The sequence below is a fragment of the Equus quagga genome, chromosome 13 (assembly GCF_021613505.1).
Source record: "Equus quagga isolate Etosha38 chromosome 13, UCLA_HA_Equagga_1.0, whole genome shotgun sequence".
Classification (NCBI taxonomy): domain Eukaryota; kingdom Metazoa; phylum Chordata; class Mammalia; order Perissodactyla; family Equidae; genus Equus; species Equus quagga.
Genome location: NC_060279.1, coordinates 89,195,054 through 89,207,633, shown reverse-complemented (window position 1 = coordinate 89,207,633; position 12,580 = coordinate 89,195,054). Strand labels below are relative to the sequence as shown.

The 12,580-nt window shown below is 50.6% G+C and overlaps 1 protein-coding gene across 3 annotated transcripts; it reads left to right on the top strand.

Moving 5' to 3' along the window:
- On the top strand, positions 1–12,541 carry FCGRT (Fc gamma receptor and transporter). Of its 3 annotated transcripts, none has more exons than XM_046684191.1 (7): positions 1–106; positions 887–958; positions 1,549–1,800; positions 1,880–2,155; positions 10,727–10,996; positions 11,591–11,707; positions 12,030–12,541. In XM_046684191.1, the coding sequence occupies exons 1-7, from the start codon at positions 82–84 to the stop codon at positions 12,107–12,109; spliced, it is 1,092 nt and encodes a 363-aa protein (XP_046540147.1). In that variant the 5' UTR covers positions 1–81; the 3' UTR covers positions 12,110–12,541. The 3 variants fall into 3 exon arrangements, with proteins under 3 accessions (XP_046540147.1, XP_046540146.1, XP_046540148.1); XM_046684190.1 differs by having other exon boundaries at positions 1,546–1,800; XM_046684192.1 differs by lacking the exon at positions 1–106 and adding an exon at positions 300–449 and having other exon boundaries at positions 1,546–1,800.
- Positions 12,542–12,580: the final 39 nt, after the last annotated feature.

The following is a 12,580-nucleotide window of genomic DNA, read 5'->3' as shown; positions in this document are numbered from 1 at the left end:
ACTTTAAGGGGACACTTCAGGGAGGAGTTGGCGGGAGGAAATACAGAGGCATCTGGAGACCTTCCACTGTAGCAGGAGCCAATGAAGGCCTGGGGGGTGCAATGGGGTAAGAAGGGAACCCGCAGAGATCTCCAGATTCGGGACCCCCAGAGGGTTGATTTCCAGCTCTGTCACGAATTCGCTGGCTGGCTGACGGCCTCAATGTCAAAAATGGGAGCCACAGAGAAAGAGACAAAAAAATAAAAAGAAGAAGAAGAAAGACAAAAGTTTTCCAGAGGCGGGCAGGGGGCGAGGCCAGGCGCGGGGCCCGGGGTGTGCCCGGCAGCTGGGGGGCGGGGTTGGCTGTTCCCGAGTCGAGGAGCCATCTCCGGACAGGATGTAAGAGAGGAACTGGGGTCTCCAGTCACGGGAGTCGGCTGGGGCTGCAGGCGGGAAGGGACGTGGCTGCAGTAAGCGGAGCTGGGGGCCGGGACCCGGGGCTCCGGGGCGGCGGGAGGGGGGATCGGAGGCAGGAGGGGGCCCAGGGAGGACGGGATCGGGGGCCTGGACTGCAGGGTTCGAGGGAGGAGGGGCTGGGGCGCGAGGTTCCCGGGTCCCAGGGAGGAGGAGGGGGAGGAGTCTGGGGCCCCCGAGTCCCCAGCCCGAGAGAGGAGGCGGAGGCGGAGCCGAGCTCCGAGGAAGGAATCTCAGCCCGAGCGGCTCTGTAATTAATTAACCGCCGGGGATCAAGTTAAGGGGTGAAAGTTCACCGAGGAGAAGGGCGCCGTGTTCACCCACCTGCAGCGCGCCCGCAGCCCGCACCCCGGGGCGCCCGCGTGGTGGCCGAGCCGGGGGAGGAGGGGGCTGGGCGGGGGGCCCGAGCGGTCACGCGCCCCCTCCCGTCCAGGTCTCCCTCTCAGGATGCGGGTCCCCCCTCTTCTCCTCCTGCTCTTCCTCCTGCCCGGGACCCTGCGCGCAGGTGAGTGGCCGTCGGCCCGGGTCGGGGATCGGGGAATCGGGGGTGGGGCGGGGTGGGGTGGGGTTCCACGGCAGGGAAAGAGCGAAGGCAGCGAAGTCGGGGGGCTCCCTCGAGCCGGACACCTCCTCGGTCGCCGCCTTCCCCGTGTTTGTCACTTTCTCCCTCCGCCTCCCGGGTGTGCCTGGGAACCACCTGTCCCCTTCCCTCTGGGTCTGTCTGCCTGACTCTGGGTCTGTCCCCCTCACTCTGGGTCTGTCTCCCCATTTCTGGCTCTGTCCCCTTCTCCCTGGGTCTGTCTTCCTCTCTCTGGGTCTGTCGTCCCCCCCACCCCTCCCCGGGTCTGCCAGCCTCACTGTGTCTGACCCCCTGACTCTGGATCTGTCTGCCTGACTCTGGGTCTGCCCCTTCCTCTCTGGGTCTGTCCCCTTGTCTGTGGGTCTGTCCTTCTCTGTCTGGGTCGGTCCCCCCCCTTCCCCGGGTCTGTCCCGTCTCTCTGGGGTTGAGTCTTCTCTCTCTTTCTTTCTGTCTGTCCGGCTCCCCGTCCAGCCCCCACCCCCCTCCTGCTCTCTTCACCCGTTTCTCTCCAGCAGAGAGCCGGCCGTCCCTCCTGTACCACTTCACCGCCGTGTCCTCCCCTGCCCCCGGGGCTCCCGCCTTCTGGGTGTCGGGCTGGCTGGGTCCCCAGCAGTACCTGAGCTATAACAACCTGCGAGCCCAGGCGGAGCCCTGCGGGGCTTGGGTCTGGGAAAACCAGGTGTCCTGGTATTGGGAGAAAGAGACCACAGACCTGAGGAAGAAAGAGAAGCTCTTCCTGGACGCTTTCCAGGTCTTGACGGAAGAAGGTGAGACCGGGGCTCCCGGGTCTGAGGGAGGAGGGGCCCCTGCTCCTGAGCTCCGCTCATCTGCGTGCGGGCACCCCAGGTCCCCACACCCTGCAGGGTCTGCTGGGCTGCGAGCTGAATCCCGACAACACCTCCGTGCCCGTGGCCAAGTTTGCCCTGGAAGGCGAGGACTTCATGGAGTTCGACCTCAAGCTGGGCGCCTGGAATGGGGACTGGCCTGAGGCCCTGGCCATCGGTCAGAGGTGGGCACGGCAGGCTGACGCGGTCAACAATGAGAAGACCTTTCTGCTCTACTCCTGTCCCCACAGGCTGCTGGGGCATCTGGAGAGGGGCCGTGGGAACCTCGAGTGGAAGGGTGAGCTGCCTCCCGATTCCCTGCTCGCCACGCTGTCTGCATCCCCACGGCCCGCCTGCACCCCTCCCCCCACTGCCACTCATCCCCCACACGGCCCCATAGGCTCTTTCCATACCCAGAGCTGAACCTGCCCCCCACCCCCTGCTCACAACGCTCCATGGCTCCCCAGCACCCTTGCCTCAATGTCCTCATCAGACCCGTCCAGCTTTATTTGTCTCCACCATTATCACACCTGCAAGTAATTAACTACGGTTCCCTAACATCCTCAGGGGCCGGGTTCGCGATGACATTTCCCTGATCGTCTTATCTGTTTTTTCAAACTTTGAATCAGGAGCCATGTGAGGGTCGCTCCTTTCAATGAGTCCATCCATCTCTTCAGTGTCTTTTTAAATTTTTATTGTTGAGTTTTAAGACTTCTGTGTATATTTGGGGTCCCAGTCCGTCATCAGATTTGTTTTGCAACTATTTCTTCCCAGTCGGGGGCTCGTCTTTTCCTTCTCTTCACAGTGTTTTTCTCAGAGCAGCAGTTTTTGATTTTTAGTAAACTCCCACTCACCACCTTTTCTTCCGCGGATCGTGTTTCCGAAATCATCGCCAAACCCGAGGACACCAAGATCTTCTCCTATGATAGCTTCTCGGAGGTTTATAGTCTGGCGTTTTAGGGTTAGGTCCGTGATCCATTTTGAGTTAATTTCTGTGATCTTAATTTTTGTGATCGTCAGTGTCTTTTAATCTGTCGGTCTCTCTATCTCTCTGGTTTTTTTTTTTCCTTGCAATTCTGCTTTGAAGAAAGTGAGTCGTTTGTGCTCCTGAATCCCTGAGATGTTGCTGAACATGGTCCTCTTTCTGTTCTCCTGTAAACTGGTCGCCCCCGATGTAGAGGCTTGATCACGTTCCGGTTCGATTTTTCTGGCAAGGAAACTTTCCGGGGGGGTTTGGCGTGCGTGTCCGTGTGCACCCGGCCTGTGTGTCTGGTCATCTCTGGGCTGTTCTGGTGGACCTCTGGGTCCAGGCATATAGTTGTGAAGTTCTCTGTCAGGTTTTCTCCTCGTGGTAGCAGCCATCCGTGGTCCTCGCCTTGATCCCTTGTTTCATTGGAAGGTACAAAGAGATGGCGTGTTAATCTGCCGGGGCTGCCGTAACAAACACCACAGAAATAACAGAAATTAATTTTCTCACCATTCTGAGGCCGGAAGTCTGAGATTGAGGCAATGGCAGGATTGGTTTCTCCTCGGCTTGTAGACGGCTGCCTTCTGCTTCCCGTGTCCTCACATGACCTTCCCTCTGCACGTCGGTGTCCTGATCTCCTCTTTTTTATAAGGGCACCAGTCCTGCTGGATCAGGGCCCACCCTAATGACCTCATTTAACTTCACTCCCTCTTTGAAGGCCTTATTTCCAAAGACAGTCCCATTCTAAGGTGCTGGGGGGTCAAGGCCTCAACATAGGAATTTTGGGGGAACACGACCCGGCCCATAAAAGATGCTAATTCGACTTCTTTCATACCTTCTTCATTCATTTATCTGGAATTCTGAAAAGTGGTCATCAGCTATCAGCCTTCAAGGGGAATTTTTATTTTAAGTTCTGTTTTATTTTAAGTATTATTCTGAACTCATGGATCTTCTGTATTTAACCCATTGCAGATCTTATTCCTTTTGAAACTCACGCTGAACCATCTTAAACTATTGAGAGGGGCTTCACATTGGCTCCTGAGTCCTTTCACGTGACTCTGGTCCTCTTTCCTAGCTGCTTTGCAGTGTAGAAAGAAAGACCTTCCAGCTCATCTCTTCTTGCCCCGCCCAATCCTGGAATGAGCTGTTTCTCCACGGAGCCCTGGTTCCCTGAGTGGGAAATGGTATTTCGGGACCGCAGTCTAGTTGCCGGCGGTGTTCATTGCTGCTGGGTTGACAATTGTGGGCCTTTACAGGTGACAGAGCTGGAAAGCAGACATTTAATTTTATTTTTAACTTTTTGTTTCAAAATAACTATAGATTCAGATTTTATTATTTTTACTTTGAAATTTTTTATTTTATTTTTTTATCGAGATATAATTGACATATAACGTTGTGTAAGTTTCAGGCGTACAGCCTGTCGCTTTGATACATGTGTATACTGCTACATAATTACTGTGTTAGCTGTAGCTAACACCTCCATCACAGTCACAGAATTATCATTTCTTTTTTGTGGTGAGAACATTTAAGATCTGGTCTGTTAGCAATGTCAAAGCATGTAATCCAGGATTGTTGGCTATAATCACCGTGCTGCGCCTTAGCTCTCCAGGGCTCATTCATCTTCGGGTTGCATCCCATGTGCATTGTAGCATTATTTACAATAGCCAAGATCTGAAAACCACCTGAGTGTCTGTCAGCGGATGAATGGATAGAGAAAATGTGGCATATAAACACAGTGGAATATTTTTCAGCCATGAAAAAGAGGGAAATCCCACCATTTGCCGCAACGTGGGTGCACCTTGAGGACATTATGCTCGGTGAGATGAGCCAGACAGAGAAAGACAAATACCATATGATCTCCCTTATATGTGGAATCTAAAAAAACCCAAACTCACAAAAACAGAGTGAAATGGTGGTTACTAGGGGCTGGGGGCAGGGATGGGGAAATTGGGGAGATGTTACAGGCTGCAAACTTGCAACTAGAAGCTGAATAAGTTTTTGTTACTTTTAATTGCAGTAAAATACACACAATGTAGAATTTATCATTGGAACCATTATGAAGTGTATAATTCAGTGGCATTAAGTACATTCACGTCGTTGTGCGACCATCACCACCGTCCATCGCCAGAATTCTTTTCATCTTGCAAAGCTAAAGCTCGGTCCCCTCTCAACGCTAACACCCCGTTCTCCCTTCCCTCTAGCCCTTGGCAACAGCCTTCCCCTTTCTGTCTCTGAATTTGACAGCTCTGGGGACCTCGCGTTAGCGCAATCGTATGGCGTTCGTCCTTTTGTGACTTCATATAATGTCCTCAAGCTGCGTCCATGTTGTAACATGTGTCCAAATTTCCTTCCTTTTTAAGGCTGAACAATACCCCATTGTGTACATACACCACATTTTGCTTATCCATCATCTGCTGAGGGCCACTTGGGTGGCGTCCAGCTTTTTGCCTGTTGTGAAAAATGCTGCTACAAACACGGGTGTAAAAATATCTCTTCAACCCCTGCTTTCAGTTCCTCTGGGTCTGTACCTAGACGTGGAGTGGCCCGACCGTATGGAATTCTATTTTTGCTTTTTTGAGGAACTGCCCTACGGTTTTCTACAGTGGCTGCACTATTTTAAATTTCCACCAGCAGTGCACAAGCGTTCCAATTTCTCCACATCCTCACCTCAAAGTTTATTTTGTAAAGGGAAGATATATCATGAGTTCATGCTGATATTGACAGGTCACATTTAAATTTTGGTGGGGTCTTACTTAAAACTTCTTTGATTTTGTGTTTGTATTTCTTTCGGTTTACTCTGAAAATTTTGTTTCCTAATGACATTAACATAATTCCTTACTTGCTCCAAGCTATTATGTGTGTGTGTATTACCAACAATCTGATTGATTACTGAAAACAATTAAAAATTTCTTTTTTTTCTTTTTTTGCTGCGGAAGATTAGCCCAGAGCTAACATCTGCCACCAATCCTCCTCTTTTTTTGCTGAGGAAGACTGGCCCTGAGCTAACATCTGTGCCAGTCTTCCTCTACTTTATATGTGGGTCACCACCACAGCATGGCTGATGAGTAGTGTAGGTCAGGATCCAAACCTGCAGACCTGGGTTGCCAAAGCGGAACATGCTGAACTTAACCACTGTGCCATGGGGCCGGCCCTAAAAATTTCTTGGTTGTTTATTTGGTGCTTAGGTTGTAACCGTAAAGGGATATAGAGTCAATTTAATGTGTTTTAACATTATTTGAATTAATTCCTGTCTCTGTGTGAAAGCATCAGCTTGAGGTTCATTTCTTTCATGTTCCTTTTCATCTTTAGATATTGCTTTTCTTTTTTCATTTGTTTTCACACTTTTAACAATTTTCCAAAACAATTACAGGGTTCCAGAGTCGAATCTATGCCATCAGGTGCATTCACAGACGTCTTGCTCCTGTCCCTGTCCCCTCCACCCTTTCTCTTCTCTCCCCCGTGATAATAATTTTTTAGTTTTTGACTCACCCTTCCTTTTTTTTTTTTTTTTGAAAGATTTGCCCTGAGCTAACATCGGTTGCCAATCTTCCTTTTTTCCCCTCCCCAAAGCCCTGGTGAGTGATTGTATATTCTAGTTGTAGGTCCTTCTAGTTCTTCCATGGCGGCCGCCGCCACAGCACAGCTACTGATGGACAGGTGGTGCGGTACAGCAACCAGGACACGATCCTGGGCCGCCAAAGCGGAGCGTGCCGAACTTTAACCACTAGGCCATCAGGGCTGGCTGTCATTCTTCCATTTTTTAAAAATATAAGCGCATGGACTATATATCCAGAGAGGTCTTTCTACACCCACATCTGACTCCACGCTCCCCTCGCTGGGACAGGGCCCCAGCCCCTCAGCCTGGTGATCACAGTCTTTCATCGTCAGGGGATGACCGACCTTTCTGCCTGACTTATATGCTCTGACTGCTCCTCCTGCCCCGAGGCCCCTCCCCCCCAGGCCGGTGGCCATTTCTGGAACACAGCAGGCTTTCTTGCGGTTGTCTGGAATGCCCTCCTTCGCCCTTCTCCTTCTGGCCGCCTCAGAGGCCTCCCCTCCTCTTCAGGCGCCCTCCCCAGCTCCTACCCCACCCTCCAACCCTGGAGCATCATCACCCCGGCCTCCTCCTGGCCTCTGGTGTCTCCCCTCCATCCATTCCTGGACACCGCTCAACTCTGAGGGGGCCTTTGTACCCCCAGAGCTGATGCCGGCCCTCTCCCGCACACGGCCCTCCCTCGGCTCCCAGAGCCCCCAGGACACGGTTCAACCCCCAGCCTGGCTCGAGGCCCCGTGTGGCGTGGCCTCTGACCCTCTCCTCAGCCTCCCGTTTCTCCCCCTGCTCCACTCAGCCGGGGCTCCTTGCGCTCACACCAACCCTCCCATTTCTTCCCCCTCACTGTTCTCCTCCCAGTTCCACTGGGGTCCCAGCCAGGGAGAGTCCTCTGGCCCTGAGGCCTTTCCTTGCTTCTTTGGGCTCCTGCCGGTGCCCGCCACACTCGTGTGACCTCCCTTACTGCCCGCGTCCCTCTGAGCTGTAATTACGCGCATGTCTGGGGAATTCTCCGGGGCTGGAATTAGGGCTCTTTTGTCCTCAGCGGCCACCCCATTGCAATCCCAGCCTCCATCTCGCCCGTCAATAGAGACCGTCCTCTATCTGGCCGTCAGAGGAATGTTTTCAAACATTAATGAGCTCCCATCCTGCCACTGCTTGGAATCCTCCAACACCTTCCTCTGGTCTTAGACTAAAATCCAAACTCTGCTCCGTGGCCTGTAAGCCCTGTACGGTCCTGCTGCCCTCCGCCACTGTAATTTCACAGCGCCCCAGCGACAGTGGCCTTCTTCATTCCCTCCGACACAGTAGGTTCTTGCCTTCCTCAGGGCGTTTGCACCTGCCCTTCCCTCTGCTTGTGATTCTCTTCCTTGGGATCCTGCCATGACTGGGTCCTTCTCATGCTTCACTTGTGATCTTGGATATCAGCTCTTCAGCCGGGCCCTCCCTGAGCACCCTGGCTCAAGTGTGTCACCATCCCACTCTCGTTATTGTCTCTCATGCCACTGTCTTGTCCATTCATCCATTACAGCATCTTTAATTTTTTTTCTTTCTTTTTTGGTGAGGAAGATTGGCCCTGAACTAACATCTATGCCCATCTTCCTCTATTTTGTCTGTGGGATGCCGCCACAGCATGGCTTAATGAGCAGTGCTAGGTCTGCGCCTGGGATCCAAACCTGTGAACCCCAAGCTGCCGAAGCAGAGCTCACGAACTTAACCTTATGCCACTGGGCTGGCCCCTTGTCTTTTTTTCTTATTGGAGTTCTTAATATATTCTAGATATGAGTCTTGTGGATATATCAGATGTTTCTATTGGAAATACCTTCTCCCATTCCACAGCTCGTCTTTTCACTCCCTTAGTGAAAACTTTTGATGAATGAAAGTTCTTAATTTTAATGAAGATCCACTTATCAGTCTTTTATTCCACAGCTCTTTGGTGTGTTCTCTCTAAGAAAGCTCTCCTCTCGTGAAGGTGTGCTGTTGTGTCTTCTTCCAGAAGCTCCGCTGACAAATGGCTTTCACACATCGCTGTGCGATGCATCTCGAGTTAGTTGTGTGTAATGGTGTGAGGTCGGGGGTCACGGTTCATTTGTCCCTCCTGTGGAGATCCAGTTGGCCGAGCATCATTTGTGACAAGACCACCATCTGCTCTCCTCTCTCTCCCCTGCTGAGGTGGAGTGGAACCTTAGTCTTAAACTGGGTGTGGACCCACGTCCAGACTCTCTCTTCTAGTCCACTGATCTGTTGCACTCAACTTGCACCAACACCTCACCCTCTTGATTAATGTACCTTTATAGGAAGTTGCGATATCTCGTACCTACTGTCTAGTATCTCCCTTAACTAGTATCGAGTTAAGTTCCCCAGCTTTATACCCTTGGTTTTGCTAGATCATTTGCATTTCTATATGCACTTCTACCAAAAGAAAATCCTGTTGGAATTTTGATTGTGGTTGAATTGTGTCTATAGATCAATGAGGGGAGAACTGACATCTTAACAATATTGTCTCCTAATCTGTGAAAACGGTATATCCCTTTACTCATTTAGACGTCCTTTAATTTCTCTCAGTGATATTTTGTAGTTTTTAGTGTAGAGGGCTCACACCTCTTTGGTTAGGTTTATTCCTAAGTATTAGACGTTTTTTCGATACTTCCGTAAATGGTAATTCCTAAAAATTTCATTTTCTAATTGTTTGTAACTAGTTTATAGAAATACTATTGATTTTTATATATTTCCTTGTATCCAGAAATTTTGCTGAATTCAGTTATTTCTCTTAATTTTGTGTAGATTCTTTTGGATCATGTCATCTTTGACATGTTTCATTTATTTTTTTCTCGAATTTTAATAACTTTTATTTCTTTTTCTTATCTTATTGCACTGGCTAGGATCTCCAGGACAGTGTTGGATAGGGTGGTGATAATGAACATCTTGTATTCAAATTCACAGAGAAAGAATTCAACATTTTACCGTTAAGTATGATGTTAGTTATAGGTTTTTTCTTGATACCCGTTGCCAAATTGAGGAAGTCCTCTTCAACTCCTAGTTTGCTAAGAGTTTTTTTGTTTTGTTTTTTGAATGGTGCTGAATTTTGTCAAATGAGCATTTTGCTTTTTCCCTCCTTTTCTAATGGGGCGAATTATATTAACTGATTTCCAAATGTTAAACCAACCTTGCATTCCCAGGATAAACTTCACTTGATCATAATCATTTATATTGTCCTTTATATAAGTTGTGTGATTCTATCTGCTAATATTTTGTTTAGGGATTTTGAGTTTATGTTCGTGAGATATATTGGTCTTAAATTCCTTTTCTTGTTATGTCCTTGTGAGGTTTAGTTATTAAGGTTATGCTAGTTTCATAAAATGTGTTGGGAGTGTTTTCCTCTTTTTCTATTCCCTGGAAGAATTTGCATAAGAGTACCATCAGTTCTTCCTTAGTTGTTTTGAAGAATTCACCAATGATGTCTTCTGGACCTGGAATTTTATTTGTTGAAAAGTTTTAAATTATGGACTAAAAATTTTAAATAGTTGTAGGACTATTCAAGTTTTTAATTTCTTCTTGTGTCAGTTTTGGAACATTGTATTTCTCAGGAATTTGTCCAGTTCATTTAAACTTTCAAATGCATTGGCATGAAATTTTTCATAATACCTCTTACTTTTTTTTTTTGAGGGAGATTGGCCCTAAGCTAACATCCACCACCAATCCTCCTCTTTTTGCTGAGGAGGACTGGCCCTGAGCTAACATCTGTGCCCATCTTCCTCTACTTTATATGTGGGACGCCAGCCACAGCATGGCTTGATAAGTGGTGCATAGGTCCATGCCCAGGATCTGAACCCATGAACCCCAGGCCACTAAAGCAGAGTGTGCAAATGTAACCACTGTGCCACCAGGCCAGCCCCTCCTCTTACTTTCTTTTTAATGACTGTAGAGTCTGTCTTATATCCCCTCATCGAAACGCTTTCATGGTATGTTTCCCTTTCATTTATCTGTACAAATATTTTTCTCTCCCCCCTCATTAGAACATAAGCTCCATGGTGCCAGGGACTTCTGTCTGTCTTGTCCACTGCTGTGTCCCCAGTGCCTAGAAGAGTGTCTGGCACATGAGAGATACCCAGTATGTTCTGTTGTCGGAAGGAATGGATGAGAGATGGCGGCCCTCACGGTGGATAGGTTGAGTCTCTGTCCCCCTGGGAAGCTCCTTTCCTCTTTACCACTGTATTCTCCAGGCTCAGCACAGTGCAGGGCACAGGGTAGGGGCCTGCTGGGCATGGTGGAAGGAATCCAGCCCTGCACTGGGCCTGGCCCTGGGGGTTCGTGGGCTTGGGGCTTAGGCCTGTCTGCCTGTTTCTCTGCAGAGCCGCCCTCCATGCGCCTGAAGGCCCGACCGGGCGACCCCGGCTTTTCTGTGCTCACGTGCAGTGCCTTCTCCTTCTACCCGCCGGAGCTGCAGCTGCGATTTCTACGGAACGGGCTGGCAGCTGGCTCTGGCGAGGGCGACCTTGGCCCCAACGGCGACGGCTCCTTCTATGCTTGGTCGTCGCTGACAGTCAAAAGCGGCGACGAATACCACTACCGCTGCTGGGTGCAGCACGCGGGGCTGGCACAGCCCCTCACTGTGGAGCTGGGTGAGGGCCCACTGGGTGACGATACTCCCTATTTCTGGCTGCCTTTTGTCCCCTCTGCTGCAGCCATCCTTCCTGAGTCTGACCACCTTCCACCCCACTGCTGCCGGCCCTCCTTGAGTCTGACTGCGTCATCGTGAGCTTCTATTGCCAGTTCTCCCAAAGCTGACAGTCTTCTGTCCTATGCTGCTTGTCCTCCCCAAGTCTGACTGCCTTCCGTCTTGCTGCTGCTGGTCTTCATGGAGTCTGACCATTCGTTGTCTGCTGCTGCCGGTCCTCCATTGGTCTGACATTCTGCTGCTCTGTGCCCTGTGCCTGCCCTTCCTCTCCAAGTTGGAACAACGCCCACCCTGCTGCCACAGGTCCCTTGGCCGGTGTGACTGACACTCTTGCTATGGCTGGTTCTTACCTCCAACCTGGGAGCATCCCGCCCAGACCCAGAACATCAGCTGACCAGCCTTTCCTCTGTCCATACCTACTTCCCAAAACTTGGTGCTGGGATCTCTGAGGTTGGGAGGGACTGAGAACCCCTGGTCCCCTGTCCTGACTCAGATGGGGTAGAGGGTCCATTCAACATCTCCCGTTCTCCGGCTGCAGAATCACCAGCCAAGTCCCCTATGCAAGTGGTTGGAATCGTCGTCGGCGTCTTACTGCTCTTGGTGCTAGCTGCAGGAGGAGCGCTGCTGTGGTGGAGGATGAGGAAGGGGCTGCCAGGTGTGGGGCAGGAAGAGGAGGGAGCCTCAGAGAGAGGGGCAGAGACCCCAAAAGGGAGGGGGACGGACACAGTCCTGGGGGGGGGGGACACACAGATCTAGAGAGTGAGAGAGACCCAGGGAGAAGTGGGGACAGAGAACTGGAGGGGTGAAACAGATTCAGAGGGGGTCAGAAACCCAGAGAGTAAGACAGAATGAGGGAGAGAAAGACACACACACACACACACACACACACACACACACAGACACGTGGGGGAGGGGCAGTCAGAGACCCAGAAGAGCTCGGAGATTCTGACGACCTCCCTTCCTTCCTCTTTCCTCAGCCCCTTGGATCTCTCTCCGTGGAGACGATATAGGGGCCCTCCTGCCTGCTCCTGGCCTGCCCAAGGATGCTGACTCTTAGGATCTAAAATGCATTCCCAGCAACTTCTTGACCCCGTCCCCCAGCCTGGCTGCCACCAGCTAATGTAGTCAGGTTCCTTTCATGCTGTGAGACCTCCTGGAATCCTGGTATTTCTGAGCCTCCAGAAGGAGTCCTGAGCTCGACGTCCTCCCTCTGGATTCCTACTCCTGTGGTCTGCCTCAGTTTCCTCTTCTGATATGTATAGCTCTCTTCCACCTCCATGTATAACATGAATTTGGGCCCGAATCATTGTGTTCTCATCATTTCAACTTTTTAGGCAGGGGAGGCAAGAGAATGGGTAGGGGGAACAAATGGTGTAAGCCCGGGGCTTCAAGTCTCTCCTGAGGCTAACATGTTGCATGGTGGAATCTCCAATTTTCTGTACGAACTCATGTATTTTTCATTCATTAAATTTCACAAATATTTACTGAATGTCTACACTGTGCCAGGCATCTTGAGGAATTCTTGGCT